The sequence below is a fragment of the Manis pentadactyla genome, chromosome 3, assembly GCF_030020395.1.
Source record: "Manis pentadactyla isolate mManPen7 chromosome 3, mManPen7.hap1, whole genome shotgun sequence".
Classification (NCBI taxonomy): domain Eukaryota; kingdom Metazoa; phylum Chordata; class Mammalia; order Pholidota; family Manidae; genus Manis; species Manis pentadactyla.
The window spans coordinates 77941204-77965698 of record NC_080021.1 but is presented as its reverse complement, the minus strand read 5'-3'; the positions used below and the strand labels follow the sequence as shown (position 1 = coordinate 77965698).

At 38.3% G+C, this 24495-nt stretch overlaps 1 protein-coding gene across 1 annotated transcript in view; it reads right to left on the bottom strand.

Moving 5' to 3' along the window:
• The window catches only part of RGS20 (regulator of G protein signaling 20), a 32410-nt gene extending 16072 nt beyond the window's left edge, over positions 1 to 16338 (bottom strand). The window contains 2 exon segments of the mRNA XM_036878947.2: positions 9839 to 9925; positions 16205 to 16338. Of these exon segments, the coding sequence (XP_036734842.2) occupies positions 9839 to 9925; positions 16205 to 16338 (221 nt within the window).
• Between the last annotated feature and the right edge of the window lie 8157 nt (positions 16339 to 24495).

The window sequence follows — 24495 nt, the reverse complement described above, 5'->3', positions numbered from 1 at the left end:
AATGGACAACTTCCTAGAAAAATACAACCTTCCAAGACTGACCCAAAAAGAAACAGAAAATCTAAACAGACCAATTACCAGCAACGAAATTGAAGCGGTAATCAAAAAACTACCAAAGAACAAAACCCCCGGGCCAGATGGATTTACCTCGGAATTTTATCAGACATACAGGGAAGACATAATACCCATTCTCCTTAAAGTTTTCCAAGAAATAGAAGAGGAGGGGATACTCCCAAACTCATTCTATGAAGCTAACATCACCCTAATACCAAAACCAGGCAAAGACACCACCAAAAAAGAAAACTACAGACCAATATCCCTGATGAACGTAGACGCAAAAATACTCAACAAAATTTTAGCAAACCGAATTAAAAAATACATCAAAACCATCGTACACCATGACCAAGTGGGATTCATCCCAGGGATGCAAGGATGGCACAACATTCGAAAGTCCATCAATATCATCCACCACATCAACAAAAAGAAAGACAAAAACCACATGATCATCTCCATAGATGCTGAAAAAGCATTTGACAAAGTTCAACATCCATTCATGATAAAAACTCTCAGCAAAATGGGAATAGAGGGCAAGTACCTCAACATAATAAAGGCCATCTATGAAAAACCCACAGCCAACATTATATTGAATAGCGAGAAGCTGAAAGCATTTCCTCTGAGATCGGGAACTAGACAGGGATGCCCACTCTCCCCACTGTTATTTAACATAGTACTGGAGGTCCTAGCCACGGCAATCAGACAAAACAAAAAAATACAAGGAATCCAGATTGGCAAAGAAGAAGTCAAACTGTCACTATTTGCAGATGACATGATACTGTACATAAAAAACCCTAAAGACTCCACCCCAGAACTACTAGAACTGATATTGGAATACAGCAAAGTTGCAGGATACAAAATCAACACACAGAAATCTGTGGCTTTCCTATATACCAACAATGAACCAACAGAAAGAGAAATCAGGAAAACAACTCCATTCACGATTGCATCAAAAAAAATAAAATACCTAGGAATAAACCTAACCAAAGAAGTGAAAGACTTATATTCTGAAAACTACAAGTCACTCTTAAAAGAAATTAAAGGGGACACTAACAGATGGAAACGCATCCCATGCTCATGGCTAGGAAGAATTAATATCGTCAAAATGGCCATCCTGCCCAAAGCAATATACAGATTTGATGCAATCCCTATGAAACTACCAGCAACATTCTTCAATGAACTGGAACAAATAATTCAAAAATTCATATGGAACCACCAAAGACCCCGTATAGCCAAAGCAATCCTGAGAAAGAAGAATAAAGTAGGGGGGATCTCACTCCCCAACTTCAAGCTCTATTATAAAGCCATAGTAATCAAGACAATTTGGTACTGGCACAAGAACAGAGCCACAGACCAATGGAACAGACTAGACAATCCAGACATTAACCCAGACATATATGGTCAATTAATATTTGATAAAGGAGCCATGGACATACAATGGGGAAATGACAGTCTCTTCAACAGATGGTGCTGGCAAAACTGGACAGCTACATGTAGGAGAATGAAACTGGACCATTGTCTAACCCCATATACAAAAGTAAACTCAAAATGGATCAAAGACCTGAATGTAAGTCATGAAACCATTAAACTCTTGGAAGAAAACATAGGCAAAAACCTCTTAGACATAAACATGAGTGACCTCTTCTTGAACATATCTCCCCGGGCAAGGAAAACAACAGCAAAAATGAACAAGTGGGACTATATTAAGCTGAAAAGCTTCTGTACAGCAAAAGACACCATCAATAGAACAGAAAGGAACCCTACAGTATGGGAGAATATCTTTGAAAGTGACAGATCCGATAAAGGCTTGACGTCCAGAATATATAAAGAGCTCACACGCCTCAACAAACAAAAAACAAATAACCCAATTAAAAAATGGGCAAAGGAACTGAACAGACGGTTCTCCAAAAAAGAAATACAGATGGCCAACAGACATATGAAAAGATGCTCCACATCGCTAATTATCAGAGAAATGCAAATTAAAACTACAATGAGGTATCACCTCACACCAGTAAGGATGGCTGCCATCCAAAAGACAAACAACAACAAATGTTGGCGAGGCTGTGGAGAAAGGGGAACCCTCCTACACTGCTGGTGGGAATGTAAACTTGTTCAACCATTGTGGAAAGCAGTATGGAGGTACATCAAAATGCTCAAAACAGACTTACCATTTGACCCAGGAATTGCACTCCTAGGAATTTACCCTAAGAACGCAGCAATCAAGTATGAGAAAGACCAATGTACCCCTATGTTTATCGCAGCACTATTTACAATAGCCAAGAATTGGAAGCAACCTAAATGTCCATCGATAGATGAATGGATAAAGAAGAAGTGGTACATATACACAATGGAATACTACTCAGCCATAAGAAAAGGGCAAATCCAACCATTTGCAGCAACATGGATGGAGCTGGAGGGTATTATGCTCAGTGAAACAAGCCAAGCGGAGAAAGAGAAATACCAAATGATTTCACTCATCTGTGGAATATAAGAACAAAGGAAAAACTGAAGGAACAAAACAGCAACAGAATCACAGAACTCATGAATGGACTAACAGGTACCAAAGGGAAAGGGACTGGGGAGGATGGGTGGGTAGGGAGGGATAAGGGGGGGCAGAAAAAGAGGGGTATTAAGATTAGCATCCATAGCGGGGTGGGAGAAAGGGGAGGGCTGTACAACACAGAGAAGACAAGTAGTGATTCTACAACAGTTTGCTACGCTGATGGACAGTGACTGTAAAGGAGTATTTAGGGGGGACCTGGTATAGGGGAGAGCCTAGTAAACAAAGTATTCGTCATGTAAATGTAGATTAATGATTAAAAAAAAAAAAAAGCAGTTCCTATGTGGTGACCTCTAATGAGTTCTACACAATGATATAAAGGGCATATAAAAGTGTAGGCAAAGGGTCTGTTTGTGTTTATACAGAGGATCAAAGCCTAATTTGGCTACCCCAAAAATGAACTAAGATACGATATGAAAAAGAACTTCCAACATCAGCACTCTCGGTAAGACTCATGACAGAAGATGATTAGCAAAAAAAAAAACTCCAACAAAGATCCACGCACTGTCACAGGTGTAGATGCACTCATCCCACCAGTTCCTGGACTTGCCATGGGAATGATGAAGGAGATATCTAAGCTGGCCTGTGCATACAGTAAAACAAAAATTGGACTGGATCTATACTGTTGGAACTCAACCAAGAATTAGGAGAAGTGCAAATTGTAGCACTCCAAAATCTTACAACCACAGACTATTTATCGTTAAAAGAACATACGGGATATGAACAGTCCCCAGGAATGGGTTGTTCTAGTTTATCTGAATTCTCTCAGACTGTTTAAGTTCAGTCGGACAATATCCACCATATCATAGATAAGTTTTCACAAATGCCTAAGGTGCCTAACTGGTTTTCTTGGTTTCACTGGAGATGGCTGGTAATTACAGGTATGCTTTGGTTAGGTAACTATATTCCTATTATGTTAATGTGTGTGCACAAGTAGTTTAAAACCTATCCATGCTGAAGTTACTCTACAAGAAGATATGTCAAAGAAATAATCAATCTTCCCAGGTTTTCTTCTGCCTGCTACTTCTATAGCTTTTCTTCTTCCTACCTAATCACAACCTTTAAATAGAACTCGTGCCACATGTCGAATTTACTGAGTATCATAATTCTTCCAAGTGGTAAAGACACCTCAAGACAAATGCTGGGCATAGAAGCCACAGGGCATAAATATGCAAAGAAGTAAAAAGCTAACCTTTTCAAACAATAAGGCTTCTCTCTCACTTACCAACTTAACATTTCCCTGTATGGCCCCGGAAGATGACTGGTTAGCCAGAGACAGGTAAGATTCCTCAAGGGAGGAACAACCTAAGACAGGCACAGTCGCAGGGGGCCATCTGGTGAGAAAATGGGGAGCAGCAGAGGTGAGGCTTAGAACCTCCCCCCTCATGTTCTGAGAGAAATCTTCTGCATACGTGGATGTTTATTGCCCTCGTCTAGCTCGGATTAACACATAGTCTACAGGCACACACCTGATCATCTACGTTTGCTCTCTTACAACACTAAACTCTGTTTTCTACCTTTATCTCGTATCTACCTACCACTTCAGCATTTTATTAAAAATAATAATAATAGAGAAATGTGGTATCCACATATAAATCAAGTTTAAAAATCAAATGAATAGTCATATTTGAACTGACTGTGTATAGTTCATAATGCATGAACAAAACCGAAAGCTTCTGTGATGACTGCCCTTGCACTGTTCACCATGTAACTTATTCACTATGTAAGAATTTGTACTCCATGTAAGAATTTGTTCGTTATGCATCAGAAGATTGGAGACTGACGAAAATTAGGCTTGGGGTGGATTAATGATTGTGCATTGAGTATTGACCCCCCTATACAGAAATTTATTGTGGTTAACAACTATTTGATCAATAAATATGAGAGATGCCCTCACAAAAAAAAAATATATATATATATATTTAAACACACTTCCAATTGTAAAATAAATAAGTAACCGGGATGTAATGTATAGCATAAGGAATATAGTCAAAATATTGTAACAACTTGGTATGGTGATACCTGGTACCTAGAATTATCATGTATATAAATGTTGAATCACTGTGTTGTACACCTGAAACTAATGTAATGCAATACTGTTGTCAACTACCCTTCAATAAAAAAAAATATATATATATATGATAAAGGAGCCATGGACATACAATGGGGAAATGACAGCCTCTTCAACAGATGGTGTAGGCAAAACTGGACAGCTACATGTAAGAGAATGAAACTGGGTCACTGTCTAACCCCATACACAAAAGTAAATTCGAAATGGATCAAAGACCTGGATGTAAGTCATGAAACCATACAACTCTTAGACAAAAACATAGGCAGAAATCTCTTGGACATAAACATGAGTGACTTCTTCATGAACATATCTCCCTGGGCAAGGGAAATAAAAGGAAAAATGAACAAGTGGGACTATATCAAGTTGAAAAGCTTCTGTATAGCAAAGGACGCCATCAATAGAACAAAAAGGCATCCTACAGTATGGGAGAATATATTCATAAATGACAGATCCGATAAAGGGTTGATATCCAAATTATATAAAGAGCTGATGCACCTCAACAAACAAAAAGCAAACAATCCAATTAAAAAATGGGCAGAGGAGCTGAACAGTTTTCCAAAGAAGAAATTCAGATGGCCAACAGACACATGAAAAGATGCTCCACATTGCTTGTCATCAGAGAAATGCAAATTAAAACCACAATGAGATATCACCTCACACCAGTAAGGATGGCCACCATCCAAAAGACAGACAACAACAAATGTCTGTGAGGTTGGCGAGAAAGGGGAACCCTCCTACACTGCTGGTGGGAATGTAAATTAGTTCAACCATTGTGGAAAGCAGTATGTTTCTGTTCCTCAAAAAGCTCAAAATAGACATACCATTTGACCCAGGAATTCCACTTCTAGGAATTTAACCTAAGAATACAGCAGCCCAGTTTGAAAAAGATAGATGCGCCCCTATGTTTATCGCAGCACTATTTACAATAGCAAAGAAATGGAAGCAACCTAAGTGTCCATCAGTAGATGAATGGATAAAGAAGAGGTGGTACATATACACAATGGAATATTATTCAGCCGTAAGAAGAAAACAAATCCTACCATTTGCAACAACATGGATGGAGCTAGAGGGTATTATGCTAGGCAGAGAAAGACAAGTACCAAATGATTTCACTCATATGCAGAGTATAAGAACAAAGAAAAATGGAAGGAACAAAACAGCAGCAGAATCACAGAACCCAAGAATGGACTAACAGTTACCAAAGAGAAAGGGACTGGGGAGGGTGGGTGGGAAGGGAGGGAGAAGGGTGGGGAAAAAGAAAGGGGCATTACGATTAGCATGTATAATGTGGGGGATGCATGGGTGGGGCTGTGCAACACAGAGAAGATAAGTAGTGGGTCTGAAGCATCTTACTATGCTGATGAACAGTGAATATAATGGGGTTTGTGGTGGGGGACTTGGTGAAGGGGGAAGCTTTGTAAACATATTGTTCTTCATGTAATTGTAGATTAATGATACGAAAATAAAAAAATTTAGAAATTTAAAAAAACTAAAACAATAAGGAAAGTGTCTGCATGCTAGAAAATATATGTGTTTTGATAAGGTATTAGGAAAGGAAATGCATTTTATTGAGGGTAAAAGAAGGCAACTTTGTTCTGAGGTGCAGCTGGTTGTTTGAGGAGGGAGATTTCTGAATGTGGAGGAGGAAGGTTGTAGGAGGTTTGTGGAAGAATTTGATATAGTCATGCTATCAGGTACACAGCAAAATTAGAATTTTATTTTCTGTTTGTTAAAAGGACCAAGTTTTCTTAAACCATTAGTCTGCTTTTAATGTTGAAAGATTGCAAAGAGTTTTCTAATTGTTTTATCAAAGCAGTTTCTCATGCCTACAGTCTCAGTGAGTTAACAGGTATAAATTCCCCTTCTCCTATGATGCTACAAAGAATTTAACTACCATTATAGCTCTACCTCAATGGCAAAATGCCTCCCATGTGCCAATTCTCCGTGCAAATAATCACAGAGATGAAAGTAGTTTTTTTATATCTGGGAATGAATACATCTGGGTTACTCGAATGGCAGGATGCTTAAATCAAAAGGCCCCCGTCTGCTGGGAGCCAAGAAACCATTCCAATAACCACTGCCCAAGCTTTACCTGATATTTAGGCTGGTTTCCCAAAGACCACTGTTCAGATATAATAACTTTACAGGACACAGACTGGCTTGCCACAGGTTGGACAACCTGCCCTGGTATCTGTTGGCCAACCCCAAATGGCGTGGAACTAATCTCTGGCCTTGGCTACCTCCAGGGTGGATAGAGAGGTGCACTCTGGGATTTCCTTGGTTGCAAGGACGTTGGGTTACATCCCACACCGGGCAAAATTCCGAAGCCTCCAACATCAATGGACGAGGAGTGTTTTTCATTGGTATGATCACCTGGCCTCCATTTTTATACCATCTCTTGGTTTAGGAGATGTAGTTTGGCATATCAAATCCTTAACCAATTTTACTCAAAAGGTCTTAATACTAAGGTTAAACTAATGCACCAAGCAGATAGACAAAATAGAATGGTGCTAGACATCTAAACAGCAGCACAGGGAGGAACCTGTGCTATAATTATAGTTGTGTTGTGTGTACAGTCCAAATTATTCACAAAATTTCTCTGATTCACTGCAGGACATCCGAAAGCACGCACAAGCTGTGTTAGACCCAGAAGTCCCATGGACTACTACAATATGGAACTGGTTTTCTAAATCCTTTTAAGGCCATAAAACGGCAGTGGTGATGGAAATGGAACCCAGGATGAAAATGCCCATCTCCCAAGGCTCTCTTGACTGACCAGTGATGAAGACTTCTAACTGCACCCTTTACTGCACCCCCTGTCAGCATGAAGCAGCCAGAGCTGTCGTCGCCCCCTTTCCCCTAGCAGCAGCTAGGGTCTCCATCTTTAGAAGGGGGAATGAGACAGGGATCATGGACTTAGAAAGAGTAGGGTGTGGACCTCTGGAAAAAACAAAGCATGATAATCCATTGTGAGATTTGCTTTGGCCTGCTGGGGGGCCCAGCTTGTTTTTCTGACTCTACTCAGGTGCTGCTTTTCTTCCTCCAGCCCTGAACAAATGATTTGCAACATAGGTAATGTAGCAAGCAAGCCCAAAGCAATGTAGTAAAAGCAGGAAGGATTCCAGCTTGAAAATAAGATTGAATTTTTAAAAACCCAATTAGTTAAAAAGTGAATTTCTTTACATACTCTTTAACAAACAGACAATAACTCAGCCCACCTTGGGAGGAAAGCAGGCAGTCTTAAGTGATATGCTCCCAGACCAGGAAGCTGCTATTCTGGGAGGAAATCAGAGCAGTCAATTTCTTGTAAATAACCACAGAGACTAATAAGAAACTTAATGTCTCTTCAAAAATAAACATTTTGGGACCACTTAGCAGGTGTACATCCCTAGCCTTTTGTCTCTCAACAGCCTATAAAACCCCTAGACAACACACCACCCCGGGAACTCCAGTCCTGAGACAGGAATTCTGTTCTCTCACTTTCTCTAAATAAAAGCCTCTCACTTGCTCTCCTAAAAAAAAAAAAGATGTTTAAAAGATAATTTAAAAGTAATGCCTTAAAGTAATCTACGTAAAAATTCTGGATTCTTTTTAGGAGATTAATTAAACTGGCATGGCTTAGTAAAGTACACTAAATGTTCCTTAAACATGAGGATTTAAAAGGTATCTTTTTACTCCTGTTAATTTAAGAAATATATGTTAAAGAATGATTTGGAAAAATGTAATCAGTAGTACACTTAAAAACAGAGAGCATATACTTTCATTGTACTGAAGAACCTAAAAACAGTTTTAGAGCACAGTTCCTATAGCAAAAATAATAAAAATTGAAAATAAAAAAAATTAAGGAAATAATTAGGAGGTTTTATAAGCAATCAAAGAATATGATAGAATATTAAATGTAAGTAATCATCAAAATAATGGACCCAATATAATGGGATTCTCACTACCCATTTAGAGACACGGGCTCAAATTAGGCCAAATTCTAACACTATGCTATTTTCAGGAAACATTTTAAAAAATGCAAAAAGTTAAAAACACACAGGCAAAGATCTATAAGGAAAATGCAAATAAGAATAATGTTAATATCTAACTAGAACTGTAAGCAAAAGGCATTAAACTGGATAAAGAGTTATTTTATATTATTGAATATGACTGAGAACAAATAGTAGCCAATATATATTTGACTGCGCATCTCTTGCCCGGCTCAATTCTCAGTGTTTTGGTCCAATTCAATATTCACAGAAACCCTTTTTTGGTTTTACAGTTACAACAGACTATTTTACCCTCGATTTTGCACATAAGGAAACTGAGGCAGAATGTGGCTACTAAGAAAAGTGCTCAAGGTCACTGGCAGGATGGGTGCAGCCAGGGCTAGATGTGGGCATTCTGGTTCCAAAATACAATAGCCTCAAAGCTTCAGATACAATATACTGGAATATAAAATTTAAAATCCTTTTTTAACAAACTCATGAACTGTTGAAGATTTTAATATGCTTCCCAGACTTTGGAAAAGCTGGGTAAGATGAATAAGATAAAGGATGAAAAAAAATATTTAAGTACTTGTTTTCTTCCCTTCCCAAATAAACAATTTAATACAAAAACTATTTGAACAATGCTTTTAGGATATCTATTGTCTGCAATTCTATAGGCATAATACCAAGAAAAGGCATAAGAATATGTAAGTGAAAGTAAATCAATCAATAATACAGGAAGGAAAAGACAATTTTAAAATTTGACAATATGGAAATTAATTAATGTGGTTCTTTCCCAGATTTTTTTCAAAATACTTAAAAAAATACATTAGCTAAAGTATAAATGTATAGTTAAAAAGAAATGGACTTTTAAAACTTTCCTGGAAACCATGTGTTGTTTCATTATGACCTTTTATTTTAAAAAGTATATCATGTAAAAATACAATTAGTAATATGTTTTGTCAAGTAGCATCCATTTATATTTGTGATCAGCAGGGCTTAGAATAATAGTGGAAATGAATTTTCTCCCTGTCACACAGTGAGTGAAAAGAAATTCTGCATAGTGAAAATGAGATGCCACATCATGAGAAGTGTGTTCTATTGAAATGTACAATGCAAAAAAATAAATAACAAGGTTGGCATTTCTGTCAATTTAGTGGGCTATGCAACAGGAGAGTTCACCTTTCTTCACAGGTTGGAAGGTTATCTCTTCTGAGCTCATGGGACACCATCCTGTGTCTCTGTTCCTCTTGGCTTCTAACCGTGAGACTGTACGAAACAAGACACGTCAGTTGAGATCATTCTGTATCAAGGAAAGATTTTTTTACAAATATTTTAACAAGAATTACAGATTTGCCTAGTAGAATGTATTTCTTTTCTTGAAAAAAATGCACCCTGATTGGTTTCCTGAAGAAAACCAAGAGTATGACACTAAAGTATTAGCAAAACAAATTATATTTATAATACTGTAGTCTACACTAATTGAGGGAGAGTTTACATTTAGAAAAATAATTCTTTTCATCAAAACATGTCCATTAGAAAGTAGTAAAGTCGGGTTCTGAGGAATGTTGGGGGTTTTTCTTTTCTTTCATGCACCTTGGAAGTAGTGTACATTCTCCACACTGTGTTTCAAGTCAAAACAGAGGTTTTATCTATTTATAGGCACACATACAAAAGTATTAAGAGAAAACCAGGGAAGTGTACAATCCAAATCTGGTGTATCATTCAAGAGAGTTTAAGTTTTCTTATATACATTTTGTACATTCTTTGTAAACCTATTTCAAGTATTTTTGTTGTTACTATAAATGGAATTTTCATCTTCTAACTGGTTATTATTTGTATGTTTGAAGGTTATTACTTTCTGAATAGCTTTGTTGAACCATCATTTATGTATCATAAAGTCACCTGTGTAAAGTGTACAATTCAGTGGTTTTTAGCATAATCACAAGGTTGTACGACCGTCATGACTACCTAATTTCAGAACGTTTTCATCACCCCAAAAGAAGCCCCATACCTGTTTAGGAATCACTCCTTGTTTCCCTGTATTCCACCTCTTCCTGCCCCAGATATATACTAATTCACTTCTCTGTAGATATGCCTACTTTGAGTTATACAATATGTGATCTTTTGTGACTGGTTCCTTTCACTTGGCATAACGTTTTTAAGGTTCACTTATTTTCATAGCATGTATCAATACCTTATTCTTTTTTTGTAGCTTAATAATACTCCACTGAATAGGTATACCACCATTTGTTATTCATTTTTCAGTTGATGGACATTCAGTTTATTTGCACGTTTTGGCTATTACAAATAATTTGACTGTGAAGATGTACATGTTTTTGTGTGGATGTCTGTTTCTATTTCTCTTGGATAGACACATAGGAGTAGAAATGCTGTGATATGGTAGGCCCATTTTTAACATTTTGAGAAAGTCTCAAACTGTTTTCTGAGGTGGCCATACCATTTCCATCAGCAATGTTTGAAGGCCCCAATTTCTTCACATCCTTGTCAACACTTATTACTGTTGATCTTTTTTATTCTAGCCATTTGTGTGGGTATGCAGTGGCATCTCACTGTGGTTTTGATTTGCATTTTGCTAATTGCTAATGACATTGAGCATTTTTTCATGTATTTACTAGCTACTTGTACATCTTCTTTGGAGACAGTTCTGCTCAGATCCTTTGCCCATTTTAAATTGGTTTACTTTTATTTTTGAATTGTAAGAGTTCTTTCCATTCTGAAGGCTATTATTTTTATGTTAATTTTATGTCTTTCTTTTTACTGAATTCTTTTGTGTTTGCATCAGTTTAGCAACAATTCTGTTTCCAGATATACTCTTATATCTTCTGCAAACAGGGGGAGTTCTACCACTTGCCCCAAGTTGTAAACGCCATGTTAAACAGTAGAGGAGTTGGTGGACATCCTTGTCTTGTTCTTGATTTTAGCAGAAATGCCTTTGATTTCCCATTAATATCAAAATGGATTTTTATCATTGACTGAGATTGCTTTACCTAACTACAGCTATTGTACTCTTTTCTGTTTCATTGTATCTTTCCTCAACCTCTTACACCATTTTGTAAGTCTTTCCACCTATTTTCAGCACTTCTGCTTTATCAATTTTCAGTAGTTATGTGTATGTGTGTGTAGCTCTAGTTTTCTTTAAATGCAGTTATCAGAAATGCAGGAACTCTGCTGACTTACTGCTTTCATGAAGTCAGGTTTAAAAACTTTCAGTAAATAACAGTTTCTTAAAACAAACAAACAAAAAAAATTGAAAGGCACCTGGGTGGTGTTCTCTCTGCAAAAGCATCAGTACTGCCTGGTTTCCTAGGCTTCTTTTGTAAGCAGAAAACATTACTACACAGTGGGTACGAGAAAGCAAAAGAAACAGACAGGATTGAATTTGACAAAGGATCCTAAAAGAGCTGGAAGTTATTTTGTCAACTAAATAGAGCAATATTTATTTAAGATTTGACATTTTCCATGTCTCATTTTTTAAAAGTAGGAATATTTCTTAGGGGGGATAATGTGTTCTTCAAAAAGTATATATTTTCCATCAATTTTCTTAAACCTGGGCTTACTGTTAATGAGAAAATGTTGCTAGAAGCCAGAATAGTTGCTCACTATGTTTAAGAACTATTCAGTGAAAGAAAATCTATGGTTAGATATAATTTGGTAAAGTTTTGAGTTATAAAGAGGAAAAAAATTCTTCAATCTTCTAGAAAGGAAAAGAAAAAGAGTTCACTTTCAATAGGTTAAGAATCTGAATGACTCTGAAAACAAAATGCTAAGAAGGCCGTGAAGCAGAATTTTGAGATGGATAATACAAGGGCTTAGAAAACACATTGCCATTTACTGTTCTTAAAAATCAAAAATCAACTCTACTATGTATTATCAACATGGATAAACCTCAAATGCACATTGAGAAAAAAAAAAATCAAGGAAATTAAATACTGAAACCCTTGAAGTTTGCTGTGTACTTTGTTCCATCCCATCTTCCCCTCTATCTGCCTCAGAGATAACCAACATCCTTAATTTGTTGTTTATCATTACCAGTCAGCTATTCTCTCTCCCTATGCATAAATACACAAACATAAATACACATATTTTAAACTTGGCAAAAACGTTATTTTACAATATGGGTTGTTTTACACTTCAGTTTTCTTTTGCCTAGCACATGAATTTAAATGTCGTAAGGCAATGCCTTGTAACCCTACCATGATGAATCATCCATGCTGTGGTTTGTGAACTTTAAGGCATTTTCAGTTTTTCTTAGTCACATTAAGGCTGCCATGAATCCTCTCATGCACATCTCCTTTTGCCTGTGTGCAGGATGTTTCTCCAGGGCATGGGTTTATATTTAGAAGGGCATATATTTAACTTCCATAACTGATCCTTGTTAGTGGGAGCACGAGTTGATTAACTTTTGCTTGTTTTTCTCTTGGTCATTATTTTCTCATCAGCCTCCTTAAGTTCTTTATATGTTCTAGACTTGAATTATTTGCTAAATACATTGTAATTACCTTCTCCTGGCATGTTTTATCTGTTAATTTTATTTCTGATATCTTTGGCTAAACATTTTAAAAGCAGTTTTATTAACAGATAATTCACATACCATACAACTCACAATTTAAATGGTACAAATCAATGGTTTCTTAGTATATTTATACAGGTGTGCAGCCATTATGATGATTTGAGAACACTTCATCTCTCCAAAAAACAACTTGACATACACTAGCCTTCACCCTATTTTCTCAGCCTTAGGCAACAACGAATCTACTTTCGGTCTATGAATTTACTTATTCCGTACTTTTCATATAAATGGAATAATAAAATACGTGGTCTTTTGTGTCTGGCTTCTTACACTTAGCACGATGTTTCCAAGGTTCATTCGTGTTTTAGTGGTTTCAATACTGAATTCCTTTTATGGCTGACCAATGTTCCACTGTATGGATAAGCTACATTTTGTTTATCCATTCATTAGTTCATGGCCATTTGGGTTTCACTTTCCGGTTCGTATAAATAATGCTGTAATGAATATTCATGTACAAATCTCTGTGTGGAATGTTTTTAGTTCTCTTATTAAACATATTTTTATATTTAAAAATAGCCAAATTTGTGAATCTTTCCCTTTTACAGATTTTGCTTTTTCTTTTTAAAAGTGGTTCTTCCCAATACCAAGATCACAAATATATTATTCTGTATTTTCTTCTTTGCTAGTCACATTTAGTAGGCCTTTAAGCCACCAGAATTGATCTTGGGTTTACTCTGGGTTGGGGAAATTGAGTTTTGTATATAATACAATACAGAATATAAGTCTATTTTAATGGATTTGGTTACCAGGTAGGGGACCAACCTTCCTGGTTTGCCTGGGACTCTCGGATTTTCTGGGATCAGGGCTTTTTAATGCTGAAACCAAGACAATCTCAGGCAACTGGGAGGAGCTGGACCCTAATACCAAGTATGTTGGTATTTATAGAATAGCTCATTCTCCCTTTTGTTACTTTTGTCATATGCTGATAAAGCTTTTTATATTTCTTTTATTGTCCTCTATTGGTGTGAAAACTTTGTTGTATTTCTGACTAATCATAAATACCATTAAAGAAAGTGTTCTAATACATTTTTTAAAGAAAGTCAGAAGTTATTTGATTCGGCCATTTTATCATGAGATTAGCTATTTACAGCTTTGGATTTACACACCTTAACACAAAATTAAATACCATGTTTGACAGCTATGCAACACTTGTGTCTGTCCTTATCACTTGTTTCCGATGACTACCCTCTGGGTCCACTTTTTTCTGAAGTACGTTCCTTCTTAGTTGTTTTAGGGAGGGTCTGAAGGTAAGTTACCTTTCTTGCCTTTGTATGTCTGATAATATATTATTTATCCACACTCTTTCGTTATAGCTCGACTAAGTTTTCAGTGACTTTTCTCTGGTAGTTTGAAGACATTGTTCTATTGTCTTTTATATACATACATAATTCATGCTATGTAAGTTCTGGCCATGAAGATGGTATCTCAGTATAGATTTATATTTTACTCACCATGGTTGGTGCCAGAAGAAGGAGTCAGCGACCCATCCACCACAAGGCCCATTTGGCATTCTGGCCACAATCTCAGCCTCCTGTTCCTTCCCCAAGGCAGCAGCGGGTGGGGAGGATTGGCTCAATGCCAGCTGGAAGTCTCATGTGCCCTGGGGTGCCGTTGCATGTTTCTTGCAATCATATCTAATTTCTCACCAAGACTGAAAAGCAGAGTAAAAGATCATCAGAGTGAAAGGCTTAAATGTAGTCTCTTCACTATTGGTGGGTGCCCCCCCTATCCAGGGTGGTCCCTGGGCACCCATGTGTGTAGGGTGTGCCAACATGTGCCTCTCCTCCAGTTTTCTGCCATGTCCTCTATATTCTTGCATGGGGATGATGTCTTGCCTTGAAGGCCAGACTTCTTAGCTCTCGTCACCACCATTTCCCCCATATTCCCACTTGCTGTCTGGGGCTCTGTCCTAAATGGACAGACTGCCTAGTATCACAATTCCATGAGTCCCTGGTGTGTCATATTGCTGGGTCCCATCCACCAGACTGGAACTTCTTGGAAGTTAGCACTAGCCCACATCAAGCAGGAGCAGAGATAACTTACCTGGACATTTCACTTCCAACCTCTAACCATCCCCCTCCCCACACACTTTTCATTCTAATTCTAATGGCTCTGGGTCACTGTTCTTGATCAGTTCCTCTATCAGTTTCTCTTCTTCTCCATTGGATAGTGAAGTCTTGGTACAACTTGCAGTCAAGCCTATGTAAATTTACAATCATTTAATTGATTAAAAGTATGTACCCATCTGACCTGAAACACTTTCCATATTCAAGATTTCAGAAATGTATCTTAATGTTCCTCTGATTTCTAGATGCAAATCATACATTTCTCCAGGCCTTTCACAGCGACTCAAAAGGTCAGGATGTTTTACGCTCAAGTTGTGTATCTTGTTTTTAAAGCAATGACTGTGTATCTTTCTCTAGCAGTAAGTATAAGCTTTAGGCTTTTCTCTGTCAAGCATGTATTTTGTCATTTTTCTTTATTAAAAAACAAAACTAAAAAACAAGCAGCAGAAGATAAAATCCAGGCTTTCTCTGCTTCAAAACCTTAACCTTCAGATCCATCCTAATTCCTACTCCTCCACGCAGACTTTACCAAGTGAGGGTGCTTTGAATGTGTACTCCTTACAACCTATCAGGCAGTGATTCTGCCCAAATGGTACTATTCGATCATCGTCCACCTTAGGTTGTTCTTTACTTGCTTTATATACATGGGCCTGATTCCAGAGATCTGAATGGAATCTCTGAAGCTATACCGCCTTGTCTTGGTTCCCCGTCGTCGTCATCCATCACACAGCCCAAATCGTCTTTGGCACGTAGTAGTTAGGAACATTTTTGGTTTAACCGCGGCTGGCCCTGCTTAGGGGAGTCACTCACTGGCAGCGGGGCGCCTTTCTAGGACCCTCACAGGGACTCTGACCAGGACCCTCCACGGGAGCCCGACCCGCGCCTCACCAGGAGCAGCTGCAGCAGCAACACCAGCAGCAGCAGTAGCAGGCATTGTGCGCCCCGCGCGTGCCCGCTGACTCCGGGGCGTCCAGGGCTGCAGACATCGGCTGCCTCCGCATCTCCGTGCGCTTCGGTCCCATAGGCTGCAAGGAGGAGCACAGAGTTACCACCACGGAGGCCGGGAAGAGGCAGTGTGACTACATCCAGGTCAGCTCCGATAATTCTCATAACATTTGGTGCTTACAATCCATTAGCTTACAAACGTTTATTTAATGTCCAGTATCTGCCAAGCATGGTGAAAATTCCAGGAATAAATAGACGAATGGAGGGTCCCTGTCCCACAGAGACAGACACACACATGGATGCCACATATGTTTCAGGCGTGGCTGCAGGCTTGCAGTGGGAGCATTTCCTAGACTGGAGTTCCCTGGGGGCTGAGCCAACGGGGGCCGCTGAAGGTGACCGCTGAACTCGACCGCCCCGGAGCCAGAGCGCAGATGCGGGAGGAAGCCACACCAGAACAGTCAGGCAGCAAACAGCAGTATGAGGAAACATCAGAAAGACAGACAGAAGTCCTGGAAGTTGCTCGGTTCGGAGGCCCCGCTGACAGATTCAGATCTGTACTAGCTGGGAAACCTTGAAGAAGTTACCCAACTCGGGTAACGTGCAAAGCTCTTAGAACCCCACCTGCCACAGAGTTATCCCAGGAAGGAGACAGGGCTATGGGTGGCCTGCCCAGACCTGTCCTGACCTTTGTCGGGAGAACACCCTGGCTACCTCAGTGGAGATCGAGCCGCTGCAGAAAGGTCCATGCCCTTCAACCCTCATTTTTCTGACAAGAATGTTAGAAGGAGAGAAGCATGAAACCAGCAGAAGGAACCAGAAATTGCCAAGTCCATTTTTACTTTGGATACTGTCATTGAATTAGTGGAGTACAAGCAAAAAAATATCAAAGCCACACTAAAGAACCTTAAATAGGGCTTTAGAATTAGAGTCTGGATTTGTTATTCTATAACACTAGATCTCTCTCTTCCTATTATTACCTATTCTAATATGCTGTTGGACTTTGTTTTAATCATGAAAGTTGTATTATATGTTTTTATATGGGTAAGTAAAGTTTTCTTCATGAATTAGAAAAAAAAGCGTTTGGTGATTGTCTGTTTTTCTTCCACCTGAATTTTGGAATCAGCTTGTCAAGGTCCAAAAATACCATGTTGGGTTTTTTATTAGGACCAGGGTGAATTTATTGGTATGTTTATGAGAAATGAGATCTATTTTAGTACCTGACAAATCAGGGACGACCCCTCTGGATTACCCCTTTTTTTTCAATTACACCAGGATGTAAGTTCCAGGACAGAGAGAGAGACATGTGGAAGTGTCTTACTGTCCCTTCATCCGCAGCAGAAATGACACTCACAGCAGCTGTCCACTGTCTCGGCCGCCCCTGAGCAGTACAGCTTCACTTGGTCAAAGGATGGAGGCAGAGACATCTGCCTAACTTACAGCACATTCTACGGGCACCTCTGGGAGACAGACTCCTTTAATGCTCCTGGGGACGAGCCTTCCGCCACCTCCGGGCATCATGTTCTTGGCGCATCTGTGGCATTTCAGTGGAGACATAGGCGAATATTGGTTTCACTTCTGTCAGGACACGAGGAGCAAGGACGAGCTGGCAGTCAACATACAAAGACACTTTGAGCAAAGCTGCTGGAGGCAATTGTTATTGTCTAACAGATATTATGCACTTTGCCTCGTTAAAGAAAAATCCCAATAGTTTCTTAAAAGAAGGATTGTGACGTGGTAGCATCAACGGGTTTCAAGAGACTATGTCATCTTTGCGACACTGGGTCTCCCAATCTGTGCATGATTCACTGACTCTCTCTCTTATGTATAGTTTAAGAGTTTTCCTTAAACAGGTCTTACATATTTTTGATAGGTTTATTCTTGAATATTTTATAGATCAATATTTGCTGCTGTTGTAAATATGCCCCCATCCAATCCCCACCCATCCATGTTTCTAAATGGTTATTTCAGAGTATATCTGGCCTCTCTGTTGAATTCTCTTATTCGTTTTAATAGTCTTTCTGTTGATTCTCTTAGGTTTTCTGGTTAGACGATCATACTATCGATAAACAGTCACATTTGTCTGTTTACTTTCTGCACCTTTCCAAGGTATAAACATCATTCCTCTGCTTGCTCTTACGACCAGGAAGTTCAGTAAATATTGAATAGTAGCAATAATATTAGGCACCTAAGTTGTGCCAGCCTATCTTATTAACTAACACATTTCACTTGTTCACACCTATTTCTTTGTAAATACAAGAATCTTAATGATTTAAAGAGCAGATTGAGAACATCACAAGGTTGCTCATGACTAAACACAGCCTTCAGAAATCAAAGGCAAATTCCATCAAAGTCTGTTCTTACACATTTTTGAAAACCAGCTTTATTGAGGTCTAACAGACATTCAGTAAAATGCACATTTAAAGGGCATAATTTGATATATTTGGGCATGTGTACACCTCTGCAATGACCACCACAATCAAGACCACATCATCAACCTTAAGTTTCTTCACACCCCTGGGAATTCCTCTCCCAGCCCTTCCCTCCTGCTCCTGTCTGCCCAAGACAATGAATGATCTGTTTTCTCCCACTATATATTAATTTGCATTTTTATAATTTTATAAATTTTATATAAATGCAGTCATACAACATGTACTTTTTGTCTGGCTTTCTTCACTCAGTATAGTTATTTTGTGTTTTTTGCATGTATCAATTGTTCATTCCTTTTTTTCTGAGCAGTATTCTGTTGCAAAGATGTACCACAGTTTGTTATCCATGCTCCCATTATAGACATACCTTCTTGATGGCTGCTGAAGACTATACATATACGACACTGTCTTCTATTGAACATTAAAGTCTCTTATCAGACAAAATGAGGGGTGTACGTTGCTGAAACTGTATTAAAATGTACTGCACTGCATACAAGTGTAACATGTTTCTACAGTTTGTTCTTCCACATTGAAAAATGCTTGATGATCAGGTTTCTTTGGTATGACTATTGAAATTTATTAACTACTTTCCTAACTTAAAATTCTTCATTTCTTTTTTCAATGTTCTATTTAAACTTTTCCTCTGCATATCACTAGGATTTTTCTGTGGTTTCTTGGAATTCTTACACGTGGATTAGTAATTTTGACATCTTATTTCAAGTTTTGAATTAACAAGGGTATTAGAAACATACACTATCTCTATAAAATTAATCATCTCTCAGTTCCCCCAAACCCTAAATTAATAGGTATGGTTTTCACTCAATTACTAGATACTGGACTGTTTAGTGGTGGGAGTGGTCATGAATATTCATGCTCTGCTGAGTGGTGGTGAAACAGGAGAGCCTGAGAGGAAGCTAAAAGTGTTACTAAAGCACGAATATTAAAGATAAGCAAAATATTGATAATTGTTGAAATTGTGCCATTAACCTGTGGGGTTTGTTCTCCTACCCTCTCTATACTTATGTGTGTTTTATTTGAAAATTTTCTTTCATAAAGTTTTTTAAATGTTGAATTCTATCATATTTAAAAACACCTATTGAGATAGCCATACAAATTTCCTCCTTTGAACAGTTAATGAAGTGAATTACATTATTGAATTTCTAAATGTTCAATGAGTCTTGCCTTAGTAAGTAAACTCTTGTTAGCTCTAAAAGATGATTATTATTTTATTATACTGCTGAAATGGATGTAGTGATATTTTATAAGTTTTTAAAATCTAATCTATCTATTTTTAAAAGGGACTTATTTTTTTCCCTGAAGATTTGTAGAATTTGTCCATAAAATTACTGGAACCTTTTAGGAGTGGCTTGTGAACTGTTTTTAATTTCTTCTTTGATTTCTGTTCATTTTCTTCCTTTCTAAGGGTCAATATGGCATTTTTCATTTCCTGAAAAAAAAATTCATTTTATCTGGTTTTCAAGTTTACTTGAACTTATTTATTATTAGTCATTTTGTAATTATCACAACCAGATGCTTATATTTACTTAATGCTTATTTGAAAAACAAATACGTAGCTGCTAATGGGAGAGTTGTATATTTAGTGTCACTAAATGCTTGTAAAGAATTACTTTTCTAATGTAATAGCTAATTAATACAAAACCCTAACAACATATATTGAATAAATGCTGCCTATTTACAAGTTTTAAATATGCCATTGGCATATATGTTAATTCAGCTAGTTCTTTCAGACATCGGCATGTGATCTGATTAGCCAAATTAGCTTTTCCTTTTCTTTTGCCTTCATTGTATCTGTGGGAGAATTCTGTACACATTTCATTTTCCCTTGTTCTTTCTAAATAGCATGGAATCAGCACTTCTTTTACATTGCTATTCTACTCTTCTTCTGGTGTGTGTCTGGCATAGACTGCTGGGCATCATTTCAGAGTCTGTTGGGATGACTTGGGCATGTCACATGCCCCAGTAACTGGCTGCCTTTGCTTGAGAACCCCGAGGCTCAGAAGTTAGATGAATGTAAACCAATGCCAGCAACCTTAGATGCTTTATTCTATAATTTATGGCATTTTAAAAGCAGCCTGAAGAAATGGAAATAATACAGGCTGGCAGTTTATTAAATATTCAGATCTCAACCAAGAGATAATCCTACTCAAACATGGCTTTTCCAAATTCCTAGGAACCTGACATTTAAGAAAATTATTTCAAAGTTCAAGTAAAAGCTAAGACAAACTCTAAATCTTGATCACAATCTTTTAATTTGGAGTTGAAAGCAGTAACTAATTAGAAAAAAATTTTAACCTAAATATCGGAAAAGTTGTATCTTATTTTTTGTGCAACTTAAACTTGGTAGTTGGATTCCATTAATAGTTGTTTATTTTCATTACAGTTTCCAAATTCTGAAATAGCCACCACTGAATTACACAGTGGGAACATAATGAAACATCAAATACTGTGTAAAAAAATCTTATCACTTAATTCTAAAACCTGAGTTCCTGTTCCAAAAGGCTGCAGAAATCATAGACAAATCCAACAAAGTGATAAGGAAAATACTCAACACAACCGTCAAGGTCAGCAAACTTTTTTCCTCCAGTTGGCAAAGCACTCCCAGCTCCCCCTCCCCTCCTCCAGGCTCATCTTTTGCCCTGCGCATGCCGAAATGCCACATATAAAAATAATATAAATTGCTCCCCTTGCTTGTGCTCCAGGCTCAGACCTTGGGAGATCACTCCCCTCTGAGCCCGCCGGTGTAAAAATAAAACCTCAACACTCCAAGACCTCCGAGTGCCACTTAGTTCTTCCATCAGCGATCCAGTCCAAGTTTTCCAGTATTTTCAACAAAAGAAGAACCAAGAATGTTAAAGGACATAAATTCAATCCATCCTTGGCAACCCTTAGAAACATATCCCACCATCAGCAGATCATTTAGGGCCCTTAAATAGATAAATCAGAATACAAGGAAATTGAGAGGACAAATTCCCTTGGAGGTGACTGTAAGTCCGGGGAGAGGAAGTCCCGGGGCAAAATACCTCTAAAAACAGAAATCAGTCAAAGGGAGAAATAAAGTTTAAAACCTGTTTATTGCTTACAAACTGCAGTCCAGGGCCGTCTTTCTCCTCTGCTCAGGAAGAAGCAAAACCGGCCTTCCCTCTCACCTTTCAGGTACAGATAAACCCTCCATTGCCCAGGTAATTACCCATTGATATGGAGATGAACTTCTCTCCATCCCTGAGGATATGCAAATGTACTAAAGCCATACTTCTTTCCACCTTTGAATGCCTATTGATATGCAGATATACTAAAGCCAGGTGAGATAGTCTGGAAATATTACAATTTTACCCACAGCAACCCAAATCCCAAATCCAGTTATACAGTCTGAGTTACTTTTTCTTCAACATACCCTGGCTCTTGAAGTAATTTTCCTTAATGCCTATTTTTCTATACTGCTGAGACAGGGACCATGGGCTTAGACAGAGTAGGGTGAGGGCCTCCGGAAAAAGCAAGGCAAGATATTTACAGTCAAAGCAATGTAACAATGTAAAGTCCCTATCGAAACTCTGTGTTCCGCATTATGCAAAGTGAAGGTCACTCTAACTCTCTAGGGTAAAGATACTAGACTAGGAATATAGACATCTTTAGTGAGATCAGTTAAAGGTCAAAAGGCCAGGAGCAACTTGGCCTGGAATGTTTGAGTGTTCCGCAAGGGTATCTCAGCATAATCTGTGACTTCACTGTAAACAGCCCTAGCAAACAGACAACAACCCAACCCACCTTGAGGGCAGGGCAGGTGGTACAAGTCCATACACGAAGCCCTCAGTTCCCAAAAATCATCAACTGCTTATAAATCCCCTAGACAATGCAGCACCCCGGGCTCTCTTGTCCCCTCCTTGCATGAGCCAGGAGCTCTTTCCTCTCACTTTATTTCTAAATAAAAGCCTGTGCCTTGCTCTCTTACCTTGAGTGTTTGTGAAGCTCATTCTTTGGCTTCGTGAACAAGAACCCCAGCATCACTGCTAGATAGATCATAAGTGTGAAAATTAATAATGGGAAACCTCACTAAAATGGAGTTGGGAGGCCAGGAGAGCATGCTCTCACACCATAACACTCCATATCCATTACAGAATCCTCAACAGGAAAGAATTAATTACAGGGAACAGCCATTAGGGAAAGATGTGCAATCCACCTTGTACAAGAAATCAACCACCCCTGCAGCTGAGCCAGTGAGGAACCATCGCCCTCTGAATGTTCGCTTTTCTCCAGAGGACTTGTGCTCAAACAAGCCCTCCCACCTCCCTGCCTCTCCATAAAATAGCATAACTCTCCCTTGCCTGTTGGACTAAGCTATGGTTTTTACCTGTAGCTTGCTTGTCCTTAATTGCAATTCTCTATTATTCACTATTAAACCCACTTTTGCTGGCAAAACAACTATTTTATTTTTAAAGTCAACATGTTGGGTAACAAGGTCTGTCAGAGACAAGTGGTACTCTAAGTACTCCTCAGTACAACCTCTGTTACCTGCTTTAGACAGTGACTTTGAATATCTTATTTAGTTTTAACTTCCTTATTTTATTATCATACATAAAATCTAGCTTGTGATTCACTTTCTTGTCCCTATGTGAACCGTGCCCTGGGCTTCACCGTTACATTATCCAAACTCTAGTTTGTATTTTCTTACTCCTGGCTCTAGTGTCTTGTTGCGGCAATCCACCCATTACTCTCTAGAGAGAGAGATCCAGAAGGCTACCGTGAATGTTACAGAGAAACTAAAGACAAAGAGTGAAGTGCTCAAATTTTAGAAGTCTGGGGACTCTATTCAAATTGGGGCAATGAGTTCCCACTTTGATCCTTCCTTCTGTTCCAAACAAAAGCAATGACAGGTAAGGAAAACCTAAAAAGATAGAAGTGAGCCAAAAAATGAGATAAAAATATCTGAAAACCAGGAAGAAAATGGAAATGTGGATGAATGGCTGGGGTGGAAACAGTGGTCCTGCTTGGCTCTGAGTCCATGAATCAGACACAGGCAACACTGGTCTGTCTGTCAGGTTTAGAGGACTAAGGTTGCTGCAGGTAAAACAGGGACTGGAGATGTGTTCACTGTGTTAAAAGCTTCTGTATGAAAGAAACCATAAAGGGAACAACAGTGATGGCTGACCTCGGTTGAAGCTTAAGGAAGCTGTGAGCTTATGTATAGGACCAGGTGGGTGATTCAGACATCCTCATGGTTGGCAATGAGCCAGAACTGCAGGCTCTGAGATCAAATCTGCCATAATCTCAATATCATATGGGACAGAAATTCTGAATTGTCATCATAACATCTGGTTGTCAGTACCATGGCTCAGGTGTCTGGGGGAGGAAATCTCAGGGTTTCCTGACGGAGTTGAAAGCTAAGGAATACAGAAAAATAACCAAAATGAAAAGAACACTTCCTTCAAAGTGAACATTCAAACCAAAATTCACACACACACACACACACACTATAGGCTAAGAAAGACAGTCACTAAAATTGACTATTGGAATATGAATTCAACTTCATGGAAGACGAAAAAAATGTTAAAATGCTCAAAGAAATAATGAATAAAGAATTTTCATTTAAAATAGAGAAGAAAAGGAAACACAATCAGATAAAAATGAAATAACAGGTAGATAGCAGAGAGAACCAAGTAGAAAATTTCAAGGAATTTAGAAAATAGTACTGAAGAATTAACTTAGAATTTTATGCAGAGACACTAAAAAATAAAGACAGGGAGTGGTGGGACCTCTAGAAGGGCTATGTGAGGGACTCAGACCCTCTCC